The following is a 24,069-nucleotide window of genomic DNA, read 5'->3' on the forward strand; positions in this document are numbered from 1 at the left end:
TTAAGAGATCAGGGATATAGTGGAAGCAAATTTAGAGCCACACACAAAATCTAAAAACACATTTCACACCTATTAGTTCATTTGCTGACACCAAATCAGGGTACAATACTTTGACTGTTTCAAGCTATGCATAACTGACCCCCCCCCCAAAAAAAAAAAAGACTGAAAAGTGTACTTCTAACTTCATTCCTTCACTGGTCACAAATGCATGAAGAAAAAAAAAAAACTCTACACAACACTTTTCCAAGTGAACAGAGAGAACCCCAAAATCAACCGAACATGAAACCTTGTATGTGACTAATGTAAACATTTCGTTTATCCCAACCAGTATTAATTCTTTCTTCCCCTTTGGTCTGGATAAATGGCGCACACTACATTTCTGCAGCAGTACCACTCCATCCTTTGTCTCAGTTTGTGCCTCATGAGAATTTAGTAGCCTGCATGTATAAATAAATAAAGTGCATGTTTTGTTTTTTTTAAATATAAATAAATAAATAAATAAATAAAACCCCACTTTTTATTTATTTATACATGCAGGCTACTAAATTCTCATGAGGCACAAACTGAGACAAAGGATGGAGTGGTACTGCTGCAGAAATGTAGTGTGCTCCATTTATCCAGACCAAAGGGGAAGAAAGAATTAATACTGGTTGGGATAAACGAAATGTTTACATTAGTTACATACAAGGTTTCATGTTCGGTTGATTTTGGGGTTCGCTCTGTTCACTTGGAAAAGTGTTGTGTACTTTTTTTTTTGCATGCATTTGTGACCAGTGAAGGAATGAAGTTAGAAGTACATTTTTCAGTCTTTTTTTTGGTTCAGTTATGCGCAGCATGAAACGGAGTCAAATAAAGTGTTGTACCCTGATTTGGTGTCAGCAAATGAACTAATAGGTGTGAAATGTGTTCTCAGATTTTGTGTGTGGCTCTAAATTTGCTTCCACTATATCCCTGATCTCTTAACTGTGAATGAGAGCACAACATTAGCAGCCAGTCAGTGGCATTTAAAAAAAAAAAAAGGGTTAAGAAACGGTCCCATGGTGCCCCACCCCCTTTTTTTTTTTTTAAACCTCCTAAGGCCCAAGCTGTTTTTTACATGCATTTTTTATTTCTCTTTGCTATTTGGGCTTATTAGAACCTGATTAGAATAAAAACTAAGCATCATCTTTTGATAAGATGTACTTTTAGAGAAAAAGTATGTCCACATATGTGGATTCTTGTTCCGAATTTCCATAAAGTGCTGTCCACGCATGTGACCGCTAAGCCCTAGGAGGTTAAATGCCATGTTTGCTTCACTTCGTGCACTTGGGTCGATTCAGGGTTAAATCTCTCTCACTGCAATCAAATCATGTTAAAAGTTTGCTTTGGTCCACGCCTGTGTGCAGTTATTCTGTTCGCACCTGCCTAACAAACTGCAGAGGGGAAGATGCACCACAGTCCAACTCAGACTAAATACTGCAGATGTAAAAGCACCTTACAAGATTGAAGCAATTTAAAGATCCAACACAATGCACCATCTAACGCCAACTCTGCCTCGTCTCCGCAGCCTACACACTGGCCTGTATAAATAGTTAAGGACTGGAAGACGCTGAGCCACCACTGGGATTAGAAAGGAAGAGTAAGAAACCATCATTATGCTTGTGTGCACGTTTCTCTCACCCTCTTCTGCACGTCAGCTTTGCTGCTACGGTCCAGGTCATCCATGATCTTCTTCAAGCCCTTCAGAGTCTCTCTCATCTTGTCTTTTTGCCACTGGGAGATAACTGAAGTTCCTAAGGTCTGGAACATAAATATGTTAAAGAGAACACGCTACATTAAATCTTGTGGGGAGAATGTGTAAAGACACGTTAACTGTGACGCTCACCTCAGTCAGGTCTGCTATTTCTTTCTGGATGTCTTTATTGGGAGCAGTCTGAGCTTTCACCTTCTCCGCCATGGCAGACAGGGATTGATGCAGAGCATCAGCTTTCCTCTGGGCCTGTTAACACATGACATGGTCATCAGCACACACAACTTATGCTGTTTTATACAACATGGAGCTTTCAGATTATATAAATAAATAACATTTTATCATGTCACAGTAAAGATGCTGGCTAGTTGCAGTTATAAAAGGATCAGCACAAACCACTGTGACAAACGTTACCTAAAAGTAAAAAATAAATGTGTAATAAACATGTTGAGTGATCACCTTCTGAGCCTCTGCTCCAGTCACAGCCACGATTCGCCTGATCCCCTTAGCGATGGCCTCCTCAGACACGATCACAAACTGGGCAGCATGACCAGAGTTCCGCAAATGCCTGAGATAATGAGCATTGGTCAAGGTTGAGCTCTTCCTTTCACAACTCTGTGAGCTGGCAGCTATGTGAATGCACAGTCTCTCTGGCATGGACACGCCAACACTTGTTACATAAACTTATAATCCTAGCAGCGTACTTGTTTGACTTCGCTAAAAAGTTCTCATGTGTTCAAGTAATTAAAACAATGTCCATTAGGTATGGAATAAACGCTGCTATTACAGGAAAATCATCAAGGAAAGGGAGAAGTGCTGATGTTACCACTGATTATTTTCCAATTATGGCATGTTACACCTCTCAGACCAGAGCAATTTGCCAACAATTACATTTATATGTCTTAAAGAATGAGGTCATGCTTTTTAACCATTTATTAAGTACATTTCATGCTGTAGAATGTTTGCTAAACAAGTTAGCTCCTGTTATCACTTGTGCTAGTTACAATAGCTATAAAACTGTCGCTCGGTCATCAGCCTCTCTTTTCTCTCCTGAAGACAAGACAATAGTGCAGCTTGTCATGTTGCCAAGAAATCAGGATACCCAAAGCCCTCGGTCCTAAAAACATTTCCATTACAGAAAACTTAAAGGAACAGCTTTACTGCTGATAAATAATTGAAAACTGAATCCCTGTGATTTTACTATAAAAACATGGATCGTGTCATCACTAAAAAGTGAAGCCACCACAGGTCTAGTGCCCCTGCTAGCTGGTTGCAGTACAATTTTTAGCACTACCCATCGCCAAGTGTTTCAGTGACAAAACAGCCTATTTTCCATGTCACTTTTCTCATTTAAACTGCATCAATAGAGCCCAGTTCGAACAGTTAGTTTTTCCAATGCCGATATCTGCACATTTTATTTTCCCCTAGATATGAGTTTTAAAAAGAAATGTTCTACTATATTGTAAGAAGGCATGGCTATGTGTGGGAACGAAGTGATCAACAGCCTTGGCCAGAAGAGACCGGCTACAGGACAAGCATCGTGCCCTGTCTGCTCATTACACATGCCTACTTATCAGAAAATCAACATTTAGTGGAATAACCCCTACACTTAAAATCACACCTTTCATGCATCTTGGCATGCTCTCCACCAGTCTTTCACATTACTCTGTGACTTTATGCCACTCCTGGCATTACATTACATGGCATGGCATTTAGCAGATGCTCTTATCCAAAGTGATGTACAAGTGCAAAAGTCAGGTACACAAAGTGCTGAACTTCGAGACAAGAAAGTTCTAGTGCCAACCGCAATACCTAGTGTAATATTCTGTTGAAGTATCAATACTCAACCAGCCAAGGAAACAAACCAACCATATAAAAAGTACAACTAAATAGAGAACTCAAAACAGCTAACCCCAGGCTAGACAGTATACAGCCTAGGTTGGTCTAGACCGAAATGCAGTTACACGGTGGGCAGGGAAGCGGTACAGCCTGAAGAGGCAAGTCTTCAGTCTACGTTTAAAGGTGGTCAGGGAGTCGGCAGTTCTGACCTCAATGGGAAGATTATTCCACCAACAGGGAAACAGGACAGACAGCAGTCTTGAGCTGGCTGGGCAGGAGCGGACAGGAGGAGGGGCCAGGCGACCAGTAATAGCGGAGCGTAGGGATCTGGCTAGCATGTAGGGGCAAATCAGACTCTGGAGGTATGCCTGCCCTAACCCCTTGAGAGCCTGGTAAGCTAACACCAATGTCTTAAATTTGATGTGAGCCAGTGCAGGTCAGCAAGTAGAGGGGTGACATGGGAAGAACAAAGGAGGGTGTAGACCAGGCAAGCTGCAGTGTTCTGGATGAGCTACAGGGGTCTGATGGCAGAAACTGGAAGGCCAGCAAGGAGAGAGTTGCAGTAGTCCACATGGGAAAGGATCAGTGCTTGGACCAGGAGCTAAGTAGAGTAGGTAATGAGGACAAGGTAGATCCTTCAGATGTTGTTGAGGAGGAATCTTACACGTCCGGGTCACTGCAGCGATGTTTGCTGAGGAGAAGAGTTTGTCATCGAACATGACCCCTAGGTTCTTCGCACTGGGTGAAGGAGACCTAGAGATGTCCCCCAGGGAGTGGCTAATGTGACTAATGTTGAGACTTTGAGTGCATTACCACCATTATGCTAGTCATCTAACATGCATCTAGTTAGCTAGCAAGCTAATTAGCTGGTTGCCTAAAGTGAACAAAACACTAGCTCGCTAAATAACAGAAGACAAGTTCCATGCAGATTTCATGGGCTCCAACTAAAGGCCAATTTATGCTGACAACCCAGTCCTCGCAGACGGTGTCGCAGATGGCGTCTGCGTAGCCCCCCCCACCTTCGCAGACGCTCTGCGCGCACCTCCCAAAAATTGTGACCACCGCAGAAGCCTCGCAGACAAGAGGGCTCCGATTGGTCCACTCTATATCCGCTGTACACGCACTTCCGCTTCCCTACTTTCCCGGTTTGGTTTGTTTTCACGACCGGCATTTTTAAAAACACGAGCGAAGATGGAGCAGCACGAAGAGCGGTTGATTGAGGAAGTACGTACATCTATACGACTCCAGTTCTAGTCATTATAAATAACCGGAGGATAAACACTCCACTAACCACACCCACCAACTACTCCTAGCGACTTCGCGCCCCCTTGCGTTGTGCCGGTGAATAACATCGCGCACGCTTATACTCCCCGCTCAACAATAAATTACAACTGTCTGCGAAAAGCTATCTGCGAAAGCCTTGTCGCAAGAGCATGCAGAGGCCTTAAGTTCTATAAACCTTTTCTTCTTCTTCCAGCTGCTTCCACTAGGGGTCGCCACAGCAGCTCTGTCCCGCATATTTGATTTGGCATAGGCTTCACACCAGATGCCCTTCCTGACACAACCCTCCCCAATTTAGCCGGGCTTGGCGCCAAGCATACACTGGCTTGCACAATACCAGTGGCTGGGTATTTTTACTTAATCTGCATGTCTTTGAACTGTGGGGGGGTGGGGGGAACGGAGCACCTGAAGAAAACCCATGCAGACATAGGGAGAACATGCAAACTCCACATAGAAAGTCCCCCGTCAGCCGTGAGGTCAAACCCAAAACCTTTTTGCTGTGAGGCAACAGTGCTAACCACTATACCACCCAATGTCCATATGGAAATTATTCATAAACCTTGTAAACAGCTAAATTTTATTTTTTTTTAAAGTTCTTTTTAAAAAAAAAAAAAAACCTGTGGACATTTAAGTTTTATAAATTTTTAACAAATGTAAAACAAACCTGCAGCAGACAGAGTGCAGATCTACTTGCAGACAAGTGTTACATAAATATTCATTTAAGTTCAGCAAGTTTGTGCCTCATTTGTTAGTAGTTAAGTGGTACACCTAAATTTTGTGCTGGTGCTCCCAAAATTTTCACTAAGGAGTAATAGTGCTACTAGTGGAAAAATTAGCCTGGAGCCCTGAATGATTATCCTAGAAGACCACCTATAAAATGGCTTAAAGCCATTGAATATCACAAACTGAGCTTTTGTGCAATACTCCCTGATTTAGTCCATTATACAAATACTGATACTCTTATGTAGAATATGTTAAACTAGCAGCACATCAATGAATTTGGCCCAAAAACCAATCCATGCATTCAGAAATCAGCCATCCAAGAGGAGTTACATAACTGAAATTGTGTTTGTGAGTACAAGAGAACTTGAAACCTACGTTCCACCACAGAACTCAATGGAGGTGAGGGAGCCTGCAGTGCTGTTTGGGTCGGCCAGTAGATCCTCCACAGGGATGCCGATGGACACGACTCTCACAGGGTCTGGATATGTCTCGTCAAAGACAGCACGCAGGCCCTGAATGGCCTTGGCAGCTGCAAGTGGGACCTCCTTGGCATACACCGACTATAGGGAAGGAAATACCATGCATGGTGGTTATGGTACATTTGAACAGGTCTGGATCCTGAAAATATGACCTCACTCAGATACTGAGCAGCAAAAGACGACATCTAAAATCATACATCTAAATCTGGTATCTGAAAGGAACATGGGTTCTAAAGTGAAACAGTTAAAATAATGTGCAAAGCTCTTTCTAATAGGACTTCTTATTGTATTACCTTGGCATCCTTTATCATGGCACTGGCGATTTCCTCTGTGCGGCACACCTCCTCTGTGCTCATAGCTCCCTTGGCAGTAAAGTCAAAGCGCAGGCGGTCCGGTGCCACGAGGGAACCACGCTGATCCGCTTCACCAAGCACAGACCTCAAAGCAAAGTTCAGGATGTGGGTGGAAGTGTGGTTACTCATGATGGGCCTGCGGCGAGCCTGAAGGAGCCCAAGAGCAAGGAAAGAAGATACATTTAGAATAGGCTTCCCAGGAGGGAGGGAGGGAGGGGAGAAGAAGGTGGGGGGGGACCCTCCACAAACCACTGGAACTTCTGTCACCAGAAAGCTGAAACACTGGTCCAGTTGGGTGGGTTTTGGTACCCGTTTAACTACCATCAGGAACTCTGGAATAGGGCTAGTAACACTGTGCTACTGATGGATTATGTGCCCTGAATCCCATAACCCCCGACAACATGCACACAATAAACAAAGCTATCTGCTTTGTTGCTGCTATTCATGTCATCAAATATGTTTTGCATTTCTCAACTGGTTAAAAACCAGTTGAGAAATGCAAAACACTCTCCAGGTTCAGTCAGTCTTTAGGACAGTGTTGAGTAAGCTAGGGGTTTTAATGCTTTGATAACATCTTTACAACATTATCCTGTCATATGTACGTTTCTTTGACTGTTTGGATTTTTTCCCTAACGCCCTTTAGTGTTAATCCAAGCACTTCCTCCATGGTGAATTCAACAGTGTTCTCCACGGGCACTTTTAAAGCGGCGCACCGCCACATTATAATTCTGGCCTGCCACCCTTCCCTTGGCCCAAAAATAAAATAAATTTTTAAAATTAATTAATTAAAACAAACCATCGGTATACACCAAATAAATCGTAAAGTATTCGCTTTATTATAATTTTGTAACTATAACACGCAGAAGACCATTAAACGAATGCATACGGGGCGACCTGAAGTGGCCATGTGATTGCAATAGAAAACCATCCAGCTGGCTGCAGACAGATTGTGACCCAGAGCTCTGCAGACTGAGGTCTATCCCTGCGTTACACTACACCACACCACATTACACTATACTGACACACAGTAATGCTGGAAGCTACAAGCTGCAGTTAAATAACTTTACGGTGCACACACAGGTTGCTTGTAGCGTTACTGTGCAATGATTATGCTTATCTATCGTCTTTTCTGGCCATACACCGTTACAGTAATCATATAACAGCGTGTGCGCGCGCGCGCACACACAAGTTCAGGTTTTTTATTTTAGGTATCTGTGATTGTGTAGGCGAGAGCTGCATTTTCCTGCTGCTTCACTGTGGTTGTTTACTGCAGGACTTCCGGGTTCCTGGGTCAAACTACGGAGGCCGGGGTGGCTTTGTAGTGCCAGTCTTGGGCACACTCACCAGCTCGTGCATGGATTGGAGTGGTTTCACCCAATTAACATTATGTGTATTGTAAAAAAAGTACGCATTTATTGTACCGTAATTGGGTATTTTGTTTATGCATGGACGTTCATTTATTTTTCACACACAGAAAAATGTATAATTAATTCAGGGATACGCAACAGGCGCGTCAGTCTCAACTGAAATGTCAAATGAGTCTCACATTGACAAAGATGATATGTACAGTAAGAATGTGTTAATTTTTTGTAAAATGATTTTAACAATGACTTTACATTTCCAATCCATTTCTTGGCCAGTTTCACGGTCAAAAAAGACCAAAGTCCATCAGCCCCTACCAGGGCTCCCCAAACCCCCACCACCACCTTTTATTTTTGAAAAGTGGAGAACCCTGCCACAGTTTAAATGTTCCTATGTGGGCCATTCTCTTGTTTTTGAAATGTACAGAGAAAAAAAAAAATGCTCCAAGAGTTTCAAAAGATGCACTATATTAAAACTAATCCTCACTTTGGGTTCCAAAAGTCTAAGTACTATTTAGACTTCTAAATGTAATGATCTAAATCAAAATCTAAAACAATGATTAGAGCCAAGTAAATATAGAATAAAAAAAATTAATTAATTGATTAAATAAGCTCATGTCTTACCTCATCAACATGCAGTGTGAGACGGTCTCCAACCTTCAGTGTGCCATACACCGTTCCAACATGCAGCACGTAGCCTCCACGCACCTGAGTGTTCTTCACCGTGAACTCCATCCTCTGAGATACACATTTAACACACAAAATGCATAATATATCTAAAGGACCAACTGCTTTATCTCCTTTTTAAAACAACACCCCTTTTCCCCCCACATCTCTTACATCCTCTGAAGAGTCGTTCTCACGCAGCATGTATCCCTCATCGAAGGTCTGACCTCCCTGCTCAGCATAGAATGATGTCTGATCGAGCACCAAACCACATTCCTGCCCTGTGCTCACCTCATCCACGAATGCACGCTCTCGTCTCAGAGCAAGCACTGTGCCAACAGCCTGCTCAAATTCTGCACTCACATGCACAAACACTGTTACAACCTGATTACACACGCAGACATACTGTATGCGGCAAATGTTAGTCACCATAGTTGCCGCTGTCATCAGAGGTGTAGCGGTATTTTGGCGTGTCGTCTGTGGCAGGGACTCCTTTTTGCCTCAGCTCCTCTATGGCATAGATGTCCAGCATGATGTGGTCCTCATCTCCAGCACCTTTGCCTTGGGACTTCAGCTAAAAAGCACACAAAGAAGAGAGAAACTTTAGAGCCCATGTAAGCCGCCTACTCATCACTCCAGTGCTAGGAGACTTAGAGATGAAAGTGGAACAAAGAAAAAAAAACCTGAACTTTTGAAAGTCAAACTAAGATTGGGGGGGGACGACATCCCACGAAAATATTTTAACACGCAAAACCCTGCATTCTAGTGCATAAGCCTTTTTCTTTCATGTACATTAATGATTAACGTCAAAAATATCAAATTTAATTCCCCTAGTTAATGAGTAATTTTCAGGAGTGCATTTAGAAAACACGGTGATTTTCCTGCTACACAGTTCATTACTTTGAAAAAAAAAAAAAAAAAAGACAGTTGAAGGTAAACTCCACAAAATCCCAACACAGCGCTGTTAAAAAGTAAAGGTCTGTTAGAGTTTCTAAAGCTTTCAGGTTTCAATGTTGGGGACGTTGAGCTTCGTTTATCAATCTTTTAGCAGAGTTGTGCGTTTGCAGAAGCTAAAATAAACTAAAAATTTCCAATTCATATTTATGCGAGTTGAAGCCAATTGTTTACATTCGTTCGTATTGTCTGTAAATTTAAACACTAATGAATACCAAATTTCTCATGTAAATCAGGGGCGTAGGGTGTGTGTGTGTGTGTGTCACACACTGACTGGCAGCCTGAGTACATTATGTAACAAAAAAATAATTCCCATTGCTAGTTTTAGGTAGCTTAGAAACCGGCTCTTCCATTATTGCTGTTTCTTCCACGTTTTCTTGATGTTGTGTTCTAGAAACGGCACTAAAACTTAACTTCGAAACCACAAAATGCAATTTTGAAAGAAAAAAAAAAAAAATATATATATATATATATATATATATATATATATATATATATATATATATATATAATAAATTGCTTGCCTCTCTTCACGTCGAAAGAAGGAGGAAAGTTTTGCTTGTTTTGACATGGCCAATTATTAACACAAGAGGAAATACTCGTAATTCGCAACTAAAAAGACTGCAGCTACACCGGCAGCTTGAACATGCTTTCTAGTGTGATCGTGTTGCGCTTGCGCAGAACGGTGTCAGTCCTGCGCGCCTTAGCACATGCACCTGAAGGCACGCCTTGTGCGCGCGTACCTAATGAGCTCCGGCATGCGCGCCGTTAACAAAGAACACCTGTCTTTAATCAGTGAACCATGTTTGGGCTATTTAAGGACCGCGCCCATGCAAGGACAATGCGAAGTATTACACCGCGTCTAGGAATGTGAAAAATCAATTTCTCCATTCGGAAACCCGGACATTTTCAAGAGTTTTGTCAAATATCCGGATTTCCGGAAGCCTTTCATCCCTGGAGACTGTCTCTGGCTATGGTTACTAAGTGCATGTACTCAGTAAGATTACTGAGTATTATCTGCTTAAATTGTCCAGATCTGCATTTAGAGAAGCCACTGTGATCCAAACAGGAACTGCCCAATTCAGATCCCACAGATTTAGAAGAGAAATGGTAGTGGTTCTAATTTGACCAAAGATCATTGATCCAGGCACTTCTTTTCACAATCACTTAGCAACTTCAGCTCTCCCACCTGTGCAGCTTTCTTCTCTTCCTCAAACGAGGCAAGATCCACTCCCATGCCTTTCTCCTCCGCAATGAGGACAGTCAGGTCCAGAGGGAAGCCATAGGTATCGTACAGCAGCCAGGCAGTGTCCCCTGCACAGGATGAAAGAGTATGAATAACACATACGAGCCATCTGTGGTCAAGTGTTGGCACTCTTCCGTTTTGACAAAGTAACAGTTCAAATGCATCTCACAATGAGACAGCTCAATTTGATTGCAGATGAACTGATTAGTCATGCAACGATCTAAACATTACATCACGTTCCTCTTTACTCAGTATGTATGCAGAATGTAGCCTCTTTTTTATAATAATAATAAATAAATAAATAAATAAATAAAAAAATCACCAAAGCCCTCAATTTTGGTGAAACATTTAAGTTTTTCTAAAGAGCTGTCAAAATGTATATTACTTGCAGAAAAACAAGATTTTGATAAAAACCTTATTCGTCATTTTTGGCTCTTTTCAGGAATAAAGCCACAGTGACATCCACTGGATTTTCTAGAACACTACACAAACAATGAGGGTAAATAAACACTGATACTTTTGTTTTTGTTATGTAATATACTAGTGCATCTCAAAAGATTAGAATGGAGCACTTGCATGTGACGTCACATCCGCTCCAGATTGTAGACAAACGCCATCTTGGCGGTCAAGCGCCATATTTCCGCCGCCGACTTTCTTTTTTTTTGCCGAAATATTCAAAAATTACCGTGCCACAATGCCGGATACTTGCATGGCATATAAATGCCACAACAGGAGGGGTCAGAAAACAGGAAGAAAGTTTCATAGGCTGCCACGGGACCCTGACAGGCGCGCAATATGGATTGCTGCTATCGGCCAGGCTGATCCAAACAAGAACAAGGCATGGGTACCGACTGGAAGGAGCGATCACTGGCGCCTGTGCAGTGACCATTTCATCTCAGGTTCATCGTGTATTTATTTCAGTATATCCATGTGGTTATTTGCAGCATAAGTTTATGACTTGCTCTAATAAAAAAATTCCGGGAAGTGGGAGCCTGAGAAAAGAGGGTTGGGGCGGGGGGGTGGATTGGGTCTTTAGCGGTGTGGTACGAAAAAAAAACAGTAAAGAACTTATAAAAGAGTTTACCACTGTCTTAGTAGTAAATCCTTATAAATATAAGGATCAATCCTTATAAGGACTTATAAATAAATATATATGCCATGTATGATTTACTCCTGAAAGTGGCGCTTTTTGCATTTTCCTCATACAAATTTATGAAAATCTAGTATGTATGAAGTGAACATTGTGCATGGTTTTTACAGATAATGTGTATGATGAATTACACCGTCTTTGTATGCTTCATGTAATGTTTGTAGTTTTAAATTATATTTTACAGTTTAAAATGTATATGCCTTTTATATGTAAATCCACACAAACATATGTTTTTGTTAGAATTGTGGATGTATCGTAAAGGTATTCTATGATGGCTCTCTGTTTTTTTTATGTCGTGGTCGTGAAAACTCCGTCCGGTAAGCCATAAGGGTCACAAATCTGTAGACCGTTTATTTTAGACATGTATCTAATTATCTGTGCATTAGAAAAATGAGCCGTGTAGTCCATCGGTTGAAAGTGATCCATTCTGTACAAGAGTGCAGCAGTATTCAGCTGTGTTGTTGCCCGACAAGATGGCGTCTGTGTACTTTCCGGTCACGTGACTGCAAGATCTCTATACCATGAAAAAGTTCCTTTTTTTCATAATTTAATTCAAAAAGGTAAACTTTCATATATTCTATATTCATTACATGTAAAGTGAAATATTTAAAGCCTTTTTTGTTTTAATTTTGATGATTATGGCTTATAGCTCATGAAATTCAGAAATCCAGTATCTCAAATTATTAGAATATTCCCTAAGATCAATAAAAAAAAGGATTTACAATACAGAAATTTCCAACTTCTGAAAAAGTATTTATATTCATTTATACACTCAATACTTGGTTGGGGCTCCTTTACCATGAATTACTGCATCAGTGCAGTGTGGCATGGAGGTGATCAGTCTGTGGCACTGCTGAGGTGTTATTGAAGCCCAGGTTGCTTTGATAGTGGCCTTCAGCGTATCTGTATTTATGGGTCGAGTGTTTCTCATCTTCCTCTTGACAATACCCCATAGAGAATCTATGGGGTTCAGGTCAGGCAAGTTGGCTGGCCAATCTAACACAGTAATATTATGGTCAGCAAACCATTTGGTAGTAGTTTTGGCACTGTGGGTAGGTGCCAAGTCCTGCTGGAAAAGGAAATCAGCATCTCCAAAAAGCTTGTCAGCAGATGGAAGCATGAAGTGCTCTAAAATCTCCTGGTAGATGGCTGTGTTGACTTTGGACTTGATAAAATACAGTGGACCAACACCAGCAGATGACATGGCACCCCAAATCATCACAGACTGTGGAAACTTCACACTGGGCTTCAAACACCTTGGATTCTGTACCTCTCCACTCTTCCTCCAGACTCTAGAACCGTGATTTCCAAATTAAATGCAAAATGTACTTTCATCTGAAAAGAGGACTTTGGACCACTGAGCAACAGTCCATTTCTTTCTCTCCTTAGCCCAGATAAGACACTTCTGACATTGTCTCTGGCTCAGGATTAGCTTGATATTAGGAATGCGAAAGTTGTATCCCCTTTCTTGAAGATGTTTGTTCGTGATGGGTCTTGATACACTGACACCAGCCTCAGTCCACTCCTTGTGAAGCTCTCCAAGTTCTTGAATCAACTTTTGACAATCCTCTCAAGACTGCGGCCATCCCTGTTGCTTGTGCACCTTTTTCAGCCACCCTTTTCAGCAATGACCTTTTGTGGCTTACCCTCCTTGTGGAGGGCATCAGTGATCATCTTCTGGACAACAGTCAAGTCAGCAGTCTTCCCCATGATTGTGGTTGTGTGTACTGAACTAGACCGAGAGATACACTGTGTTCATACTGTTTTACTCAAACTCGAAATGAAATATAATATATTGAGATGTTTTTTTTTTTTATGGTTTTTGTACTGTATGCCATACTGATTAAAATTAAAATAGAAAAATGCTTGAAACATTTTAGTTTATGTGTAATGAGTCTATAATATATAACATTTTCACTTTCTTAAATAACTGATGGAAAATATTGAACTTTTTCACAATATTCTAATTTTTTGAGATGCACTAGTACTTCCACTGCATATATCCACTTCAAAACTACACACGTCTTTTGACTTTAAAAATGAAACAAAATAAGTTTTTATAAAGTATTTATAACTATAAAATGTCCAATCATTTCATTGATGATGGCGGTGCGCAAGGACGCAGCAGCTCCGAGCTCTCGGTTTCGGTGTATAGTTTTCGTAATGGTATGGATGTTTTTGTGTGTACGAGTGTGTGTGAGTGAGACAAAACAAATCTACACCCCAGCTATGCTGAGGAAGGTGGGATTCTCGTGTCGTGTGGACATTACGACGGATTACCAGCGGCTCCACAACATTCCGCTGGACATAGCGAGATCGCCGGACACACCTTGGATTGTTGTCGGGTCAAAGAGACACTGGAGGCGACGCAGAGAGCGGCGGCAGAAGCGGGGCTGCAGGGGCGGCCTATTAGCACGGCTAAGAAAACAGCCCTACAAACCCCCGCTACCAAGCATCTTTCTCACAAATGCTAGGTCCATCATCCACAAAACTGACGAACTGGAGTTACTGATGGCACACAACCGGAATACTCGTGACTGCAGTGTGATGATTATCACGGAAACCTGGCTACACCCGCTCATCCCGGACTCGGCCGTTCAGCTAACCGGCCGCTCCATGCACCGCTTCGACAGGAATAAAAGCTCCGGTAAGAGCAGAGGAGGGGGGCTCCATGTTCATATGGACTGGTGTACAAACAGTAGGGTCATACACACACTGCTCTCCTGACCTGGAAGTAATGACTGTGCAGTGTAGACCCTTTTACATTCCCAGAGAGCTGACAACAGTGATCATTGCTGCTGTGTATATCCCACCAGATGCTAATGTTAGCACAGCGCTCTCTCAGCTGTATGACACCGTTAATAAACAAATGCAGGCCCATCCAGAGGGAGCCTTTATTGTTGCTGGGGACTTCAACCAAGCTTGCCTCAAGACTGTGCTCCCTAACTTCGTACAGTACGTACAGTGCTCCACCAGAGGGAAGAACACATTAGACCATGTTTATTCCAACCTGAAGCAAGGCTACAGAGCAGTACCCCTCCCTCACCTGGGCATGTCAGACCATCGCTCACTGCTCTTGGTCCCTGCATACACCTCCCTCAGGAAGAAATCCAAATCCGTCACAAAGAACATTAAAACCTGGCCTGAAGGAGCACTCTCCCAGCTTCAAGATTGCTTTGAGTGCACTGAGTGGAGCATATTTGAACATCTTGACCTACAGGAGCACACAGAGACCGTTCTGTTCTACATAAAGAACTGCACTGACAGTGTTACTGTGGAGAAGAGCATCCGTATCTACCCCAACCAAAAACCATGGATGACCTCGAATGTTCGGACACTCCTGAGAACCCGAAATCCTGCCTTCAAGGTCAGGTGACAGAGAACAGTACAGCGTGGCGAGGGCAGAGCTGCGGAGAGGCATCAAAGCTGCTAAGGCTGCTTAGAAGAGGAAAGTGGAGGACCATTTCGCCAACAATAACCCGCAGCTGGCGTGGCAGGGGCTACAGAGCATTACCAACTACAAAGGCTCCACACCCGTCACTACCATCGCTGACGCATCGCTGGCTGATGAATTAAACAGTTTCTTCTCCCGCTTCGAAGCAGAGGCTCCACACACAACTGCACGACCACCCAGACCTCCAGTCACAGCACACTCACACTCCAGGAACACCAGGTGAGGCAGGTGCTGAAGACTGAACACCAGGAAAGCAGCCGGACCAGATGGTGTACTCGGAAAAGTACTCTGCGCCTGTGCTGACCAGCTGGGGGGAGTCCTGACCAGGTTGTTCAACCCCTCACTGTCACAGGCTACCATCCCCCAGTGCCTGAAAGCAGCTACCATCATCCCTGTCCCAAAGACTCCTGCCCCAAAGTGTCCCAATGACTAAAGACCTATTGCCTTAACATCAGTAGTCATGAAATGCTTTGAAAGGCTCATCATTCACCACAAGGCCTGTCTCCCCTCAAACCTGGACCCACATCAGTTCGCCTACAGAGCTAACAGATCGACAGAGGATGCCATCGCTACAGCTCTGCACACAGCACTCAGCCACCTCGAGCAGCCAGGGAGCTACGTCAGGATGGTGTTCATAGACTTCAGCTCGGCATTTAACACCATTATTCCTGACATCTTGGTAGAAAAGCTGACCAACATCGCTCTTTCCCCCTCCACTTGTGCCTGGATCAAGGATTTCCTGACTAACCGCCCTCAAACGGTTAAGGTAGGCACCACCTGCTCCTCCACCCTGACCCTCAGCACAGGCTCACCTCAGGGCTGTGTGCTGAGCCCTCTCCTGTATTCCCTGTATACGCATGACTGCACACCCATCCACCCCTTCAATACCATCATTAAATTTGCGGATGACACCATGGTCATCAGCTTCATCAGCGGAGGGGACAAGACTGCGTACAGGGACGAGGTCAGCATGCTGGCAGGTTGGTGTTCTGCACACAACCTGCTGCTCAACACCAGCAAAACTAAGGAGATGGTGACTGACTTCAGGAAACACAGGGGGGATCCAGCCCCACTGAGCATCAACGAGAACTGTTCAGCGGGTGTCCTCCTTCAGGTTCCTTGGGACACACACAGCCGAGGACCTCTCCTGGACTGCTAACATACCTGCGGTGATATATATAAAAAAAAAAAAAAAAAAAAAAGGCCCGACGGTGACTCCACTTCCTAAGGATACTCAGAAGGAACCATCTGGAGGAGAAACTGTTAGTGGCCTTTTACTGCAGCACCACCGAGAGTGTCCTGACGTACTGCGTTACAGCTTGGTACACCAACTGCTCTGTGGCAGAAAGAAAGAACCTGCAGAGGGTCATTAAAACTGCACAACACATTATTGGCAGTCCCCTACCCTCGTTAGAAGACATCGCCAGCATACGGTGTCTCAGGAGAGCAAGGGTAACCATTGCTGACCCCTCACACCCGGGACAGCACCTGTTCACGCTCATGCCCTCTGGCAGGAGATACAGGTGCCTAAAAAGCAGGACGAACAGACTTAAAAACAGTTTCTTTCCCTGGGCCATCAAGTCCCTGAACTCAAAGAGAGAGTGTATGCTAGTGTATTGTGTAAATGATGTAAATATGCATTCCTTTCTTATTCCTATTTTACGCCTCCTTATTCCTATTTTACTGTTTTTTTTTATTTTACTGTTTTCTATTTATTATGCACCAGCCGGAAAAGCACTGCAATTTCATTGTATACCTGATGTGTAGGGGTGTAACGATTCATCCACTACATCGATGAATCGATTTATTTTCCTACGATCCAACTACAACAATTTGTGCTCGGCAAGTTGGCCTTCCGGACGACATACATCGATCTAATATCATTTTAAAAGGTAATCAATCGATTGTATCGATACTAGGAAATAACGCATTGGATTTAATCACGTCAGACTTTATATTGATGTGGGGTTTTTTTAGCACTTTTAATGATAAAGGCGTTAAGCATTACCCAATTCAGTCTGCCTGTCTGTGACGTCATCGTCACGCGCCAGCAGCAGCACAAATCAAAACATAACGGCGGATAGCAGAGGAGAAGCCGGCAAGCAGGAAATTTTTCTATGTTAAAAACAACAGGTAAACCTACTGTTATTAATTCAACCTAAAAAAAATTAGTAGCACTTGATTTTTGATATATACACATACATACACACATTTGATATTGTAATATTTTTGTGTTGGAAAAACAAAAGCAGAAGTATTATTTATTTATTTATTTTTCCAACCTAAAGTGTTGGTTGCACTTAATTCAAATAAAATGTCAATGCATTTGCCATTAATTGTTGTTTACTTGTTTGTTTATATCCATAATGATACCTGATTCCCTTACAAGAAACAACAGGAATCTAGAAAACTTCACCTGCACTGTCCAGTATCCAGGTATTTATTTCAGTCACACTGGTTTAATTTTTGGCTAAAAAGTTACTGAATCGATTTCAAGTCACTGAATCGTTTTGGATCGTATCGTTCTAAATGAACCAAAATCATCCTTGAATCGTATCGGCAACCAAGAATCGTGATTTGAATCGAATCGTCGTTAAAACGAATCGTTACACCCCTACTGATGTGCCATGACAAAGATTCTATCGATCTATTTGGTCTGAATGCTTTCAGATACGCATCTCTCTGCTTCTTCAACAAAGTAGTTTTATGTACAGTGTAGGAATGCCAAAATTTGCACTGCAGTTCATTGCTTTTTCACTGCTATGGAGCTGCTGTTTCAAGAGGTCCTGGAACCTGCCCTGGGTAATTAGTTGTGGATGATCCAACTTTTCACCTGCATATTACTGAACCAATAATACCGTTAGGAATGTTTAAGGTATTTGTTCTTTGTTACGGCTCTCTAGTTTTTTCCATTTGAGTGCTGTTTAATAATAATGCTGTCTCAGAGATCTTTCAGTTTTATTATGATTGCTACTTGTTGCATCAAAACCCAACAAATATCTTTTATAAAAATTTGCACAAGAGCACTTTTTTGCAGTATTTATATTTAGAGCAATTTTTTGTTCTGTAACCTTTCAAATATATACATTTTTAAATACTAGTGTCGAAATACTCTCCCCCCCCCCCAAAAAAAAATAAAAAACCCTATAAATTGTTTTATGCTTATGATTACACACTTTTTTGTTTATAAGTATAAAAGTTAAAGGACCTTGTATATGCAAATGTTGATATGCGCACTGGAAGCATTTTTTTTTTTTTTGGTTCATTTAATATATCCAAATATTTATTTCCCATCACTCTGTGTAGAACAACTCGTTTTCACCTGACTGCAAAAAGGTCTAAAACAATTATGATTGCCATGAGAACAGGGTCGGAAATTGATCAAATGCTATGGATACCGATGCCATTATCAATTCTGCTCATTGGTCCAATTCTTTATCGATTTTGGATCAATTGTGCGCGTGTGTGTGTGTGTGTGTGTGTGTGTATATATATAGGAATAGGCCTACATAGGTTTTCAGCATCAATGTAGCTGGAGCACAGTGCAGAATGTCAGCCTAATAACATTTCAACATGTTAAAATAAGCATGAAAGGGTTTTGCTGATGGGTAAGTAGTAACTAAGTTTACTAGAAAAAAGATCCACATTTAAAAAAAAAAAAAAAAAAAAAAAAAAAAAAAAAAACCACACACACACGAGCAGGTTGATAATAGGCTTCACCAGAGGGTTCCCCCCCAAGCAGCATCCATAGTTTTTAACTCTTCTCCATTCCCATCCCTATATGAGAACTAGGATTTAAAAAAAAAAAAAAAAAAAAAAAAAAAAAAAAGAGTATTTACAGAACTACAGCATTTACAATATTCAACTTGTAAAACTTGTTCATATTCTTCCAAGCTGTAACCTGAGGGGACCTCAAGAAGTCAGACTTAACAATTGCTTCCACAAACTAAGGCAGTTCGGAGTGTAATATCTGTTTAACCTGTTTAATTTCCCTATAATCCCATTAATCTTACAGTAATTACCTTTGTAGTTTATTTTATTAGCCAGTAAAAGATGTTAAACAGCTAGCTGTTACTGTGGCCAGTGTACTGGTCAGTGTTGGTTCTGTGCATGTGGCCAAAGAAATGACTAATAGTGAAAAGCTCTAAGTGGAATTCAGTGTGAATGGACTGATACTGGACTGGGGATCTGTAACACACACAAGCTTTGCATAAATCTTCACACTAGTGAACCTCTAACCTCAAAGACAAACAGAATTAAAAGACTAGTCACACCAACCTGGAAGAGTCTTGCTGTCTCCAAGGTTTTGGATCTTCCTGTCCAGGATGCGTCGCCCCCTGCTGAGAGTCTTAAGAAACTGCATTTCTTCTTCATTAATGACATCCTTCACTGTGTCTGGGTCTTTCTTCAGCTCAGGAAAAGCATCTCCCTGTGAGCAGAGATAGCAGCAATAAAAAAAATAAAAAAAAAAGGTAAAGATTCTTATTACAACTCAATGACATAAGTTAAGAGTTCCACTGCATTCAAGAGTTAATAGTTTGCTCTCTCTCCAGCTAAAGATGAATTCTCACCAGTGATTGCACCACCACATCCACCAGAGAGGCAAAGAAGCCCTTTTGAGCACCCAGCTTCTCATGAGCGTACCGTACAGCACGTCGCAGGATCCTTCTCAACACATATCTAGACACACACAGCAGACAGAGCTGTAAATACAGTCACAAACTATGCAATACACCCCAAGTATTGCTACGGTCTACTCCATAATCTCACCCCCTTCCAGTGTTGTCCGGTCGACCACCGTCAGAAAGAGCAACAGTGATGGTGCGGGCGTGATCAGCCAGGACACGATATGCCATGTCAATGCCATCTTGGTCTTCTGATCCAACTTTGCCAGTGTAAGGCCTGGCTCCTGTACCCTTAGCACCCAAAACAAACGTGCTTGTTAGGTTAGGGAGAATACAACAGCAACCAGTACAGAGGTCCTACAGATGTGCTTATACCTTCTGGATAGCTTCGAAATAAGGAACAAAGAGATCAGTATCGTAGTTCGACATCTTGTTCTGCAGGACCGAGACCAGTCGCTCCAGGCCCATTCCAGTATCAATGCTCTTCTTAGGAAGAGGCTTCAGCTCTGTCTCAGACTCTCTACATGGAGCATTCAAAAGGTTGGACTAAATTAGTTTGTGCATCCACAGGTTTGTTTACCCAAAGCAAATCCATTCTACCTGTTGTACTGGATAAACACCAGATTCCAGACTTCCAGCACATTAGGGTCGTCCATGTTGACGAGGTGTGCAGCATCTCTGCCTCCAATGCGGTCGTAGTGGATCTCACTGCAGGGCCCACAGGGACCAGTATCTCCCATCTCCCAGAAATTGTCTTTCATACTACCTGGCAGAATACGCTCCTCTGCCACCCTGACATATGGTACAGACACACAGCAGACATTGAGGAAACACAGGCCACACATTTACCATGGACATGAAAAAGGTCATTAACAGCATAACAGATTGAGATTTTATATATATATATATATATATATATATATATATATATATATATATATATATATATATATATATATGTGTGTGTGTGCTGTCAAGCGATTAAAATATTTAATCGCGATTAATCGCAATTTAATCGCACATTTTTGTCACATGAAAAACCATTGTAATTCTCTTATCAGCATAAAAGTGAATGGGCTTGCTCACCGTTCGAGCTACGGGGTACTCGGGGGATCCGAGATCCCCTGAAACAGACATGAGATCCCTTGAAAACATGATTTGGGAAATGTTGGGGGGTCTCTAAAATATTGGCAAAATGATGTTTATTGACATAGCAATCGTGTGTAACGGGAAGCATTTGCATATCCGAAGTGAGCACGCGATGGAGAGCCGCGCTCTGAGACAAGCGCAAGCACCCCCCCGAAAATATCGGCATAGTTCGAACACTGGTTGTACCAATGTTTTTTTTTTTATTGCAGAGCATAACACGTCTTGTCACAGCCACTGCAAAGTGGGGCTGGAGCCGCCGATGGGAAAACGAAAAACTTAAGCCGAGCACCGTGGCGCTTCGGGGGAGGGCAGAGGACTCCGGCTGTGTGGGGCGTGGCATCATGTCACAGAGCGTTAATCTCGCGATAAAAAAATTATCGCCGTTAAAATTGAGTCAAGTTAACGTGTTAATAACGCGACATTTTTGACAGCACTAATATATATACACACACACACACGCACACACACAGTGCATGAATTCAATCCCTACCTCACTCACTAACAACATATATCTCGTATTCTTGTTAGGTACTAGATTAGACGACATTTATTAGAGTTACATTTAATATCTTAAAACATAATATACACATGGCTCTAAAAATAAATAATTTGCATAAAAATTTAAAATCATACAATAATAAAAATAATAAATTAAAGGACCTAAACTAATTTTATTGATAAAGTACTTGTTACCAGATTTAAAAAAAAAATTCATATTCTTTATGGAACAGACGCCTGATTTACTATATTAGAACAACCAATATAGTAAATAAGCTAGTCACCACTTGAGCAACACGTACTCGAGTATGCATCAACTACAGACCTGAAAGGGGTGGAAAAAAGCAGTAGCCCAGGACAAGCAGATTTTGTGCTTGGGCTGTTTGGGTGGATTTAAATAATAATAATAATAATAATAATAATAAAAAAAATTAGATGCCTGGAAGAAAAGTAGGCTCACTGACCAGAGAAAGAAAACAATCCTACTCCTATTGACTTTTACAAAATAAGTTTATTTGGTATGCCTGTTTGAGCATAATGCGCTTGAAGATGATTTGACACACCTTGATGCTGTAACTACACAGCAACACACACATCTGCTATGATCTGGCTGATGGAACAATTTTACTACATGTATTAATTGGTTCGAACAACGACAGAGGAAATTTTCAAAATCAGGTACAGTGACGAGGCCGAGCAAAATCACGTACAGCGAAAAGCAGTCAGACAACTCCTTTGTTTATATGAAGAGCTGCAAGCCAGACTTGAATATGTTTATCATCATCTCAATCAGAATGTTGGCCAACACCTTAATGAGTTTCTGTTGATAGTACAGACATGTACAACATTATGAACTAATAATTTAGTTGTCATCCCCTCTCTGGGAATTCATATACTAGTTTATCTTCCACTGTCTGTATTAATGCACATAACTAGTTGGTCATGTGCCAATTAACTACAACCCCAATTCCAAAAAAGTTGGGACACTGTGTAAACTATACATAAAAACAGAATGTGAAGATTTGTAAAAAATCACGGAAACCCTATATTTCATTGAAAATAGTACAAGAACAACATATCAAAATGTTGAAACAGAAATTTTATTGATTTTGAAAAATATACGCTCATTTTGAATTTGATGTCAGCAACATGTTTCAGAAAAGCTGGGACGGGGCAACAGATGACTGAAAAAGTTGTGTAATGCTTAAAAAAAAAAAAAAAAACTAAATTTGGTTCATTGGCAACAGGTCAGTAACATGATTGGGTATAAATAGAGCATCCCAGAGAGGCAGTCTCTCTCAGAAGTAAAGATGGGGAGGGGTTCACCACTCTGTGAAGGACTGCATGGGCAAACAGTGCAACAATTTAAGAATAACGTTCCTCAATGTAAAATTGCAAAAAAATTGGGGATCACATCATCTACCTATGGTCCATAATATCATTAAAGGATTCAGAGAATCTGGAGAAAATCTCTGTATGCAAGAGACAAGGCTGAAAACTGACACTGGATGCCTGTGACAGGGATTAAAGCAAAAAAAAAAAAAATCCTGAGCCTGAACTTTTTAGACTCATGCAAGTGACTCTATTCACCATATGGCCGGTCGGTTGGAGGAGTTGGCACACAATACAGGCATATATACGTTTTATGTGGTTGCAGGGGTTGTAATATGCGACATGAACACATTCACAGGGTCAAAAAGATTGCATGAATGATTGCAGACTAAGTTTGACTTTTGAAAATGCAATACCAAAAACGGCCAGTAGATGGCAAAAGTGCACCTCACCAAAATATGCTACATGTAGCATTTAGGATTTCTTTTGATATCAAGTTTTGCTGCTAAGCTTTGTCCTTAACAGGTTACAAATTGACCTACAATCACAAGGTGAACTGTTACAAGGGTATGTGAAATTCAGTCTAGCATTGGAAAAATTAAATCTTTGTAACCATTTAATTTAGGGTACATTAAAAGGACAGTGGTTTACTTTTTAAACAGTTTTAATAATTCAAATAATTCAACAATTTCAACAACGTTTTATAAACGTTCACGTTCAGGGAGAACATGCTGTTTTTTAGTTTGGTGGAAATTTGCCGTTTAAACTCAGGTGTTATCCCGTGAGTGTTAAAATAGCTGGCGAGCTGATTTGAAATGGACATTTTACTTAATGCAATTTTGTCTTCTGCTATTTTTTTTTTTTTTTTTACACAGATCGACCAGGGGTTGCGCGAGCGTGAAGGGAGAGGTCGTGTTCTGCGAGAAATGCGCACACCCGTATTTTCAAGTCACATACACAGTCAGTTATGGATGCTGGTACATCAGATCTTGTTGCTGCTCCTGGTAAGCGCGTCGTGTGTGGGACAGCGCGAACAGCTGCTCTGTGAGCAGGGTCTGACTTGTGTCTAGGAAGAACCTTTTTGCCGCTGGATGCATATGAGCTTCTTGGAGCACAGCGTGCAGAAGCAAGCGCCTGGCTCCCTCAACTTCCTACACCAACTGCTAAATGGCTTGCCATCTCGTCCAATCTCCTCCAGCCATGCCCAGCGCCATTTATTCTTCAGACCTT

General features: G+C 41.7%; 1 protein-coding gene across 1 annotated transcript in view; it reads right to left on the bottom strand.

Moving 5' to 3' along the window:
* LOC132887987 (alanine--tRNA ligase, cytoplasmic-like) overlaps positions 1–24,069 on the bottom strand; it is a 48,636-nt gene that overhangs the window by 4,355 nt on the left and 20,212 nt on the right. Inside the window, exons 5-18 of the mRNA XM_060923854.1 lie at positions 20,461–20,652; positions 20,236–20,380; positions 20,006–20,151; positions 19,807–19,915; positions 19,514–19,664; positions 10,575–10,699; positions 8,861–9,005; positions 8,606–8,784; positions 8,390–8,503; positions 6,345–6,551; positions 5,948–6,132; positions 2,189–2,297; positions 1,865–1,978; positions 1,660–1,779 (exon numbers count right to left, since the gene is read on the bottom strand). Of these exons, the coding sequence (XP_060779837.1) occupies positions 1,660–1,779; positions 1,865–1,978; positions 2,189–2,297; positions 5,948–6,132; positions 6,345–6,551; positions 8,390–8,503; positions 8,606–8,784; positions 8,861–9,005; positions 10,575–10,699; positions 19,514–19,664; positions 19,807–19,915; positions 20,006–20,151; positions 20,236–20,380; positions 20,461–20,652 (2,041 nt within the window). The remainder of the gene's footprint in view (positions 1–1,659; positions 1,780–1,864; positions 1,979–2,188; positions 2,298–5,947; positions 6,133–6,344; positions 6,552–8,389; positions 8,504–8,605; positions 8,785–8,860; positions 9,006–10,574; positions 10,700–19,513; positions 19,665–19,806; positions 19,916–20,005; positions 20,152–20,235; positions 20,381–20,460; positions 20,653–24,069) is intronic.

Source organism: Neoarius graeffei, chromosome 6, assembly GCF_027579695.1.
Source record: "Neoarius graeffei isolate fNeoGra1 chromosome 6, fNeoGra1.pri, whole genome shotgun sequence".
NCBI classification, from domain to species: Eukaryota; Metazoa; Chordata; class Actinopteri; order Siluriformes; family Ariidae; genus Neoarius; species Neoarius graeffei.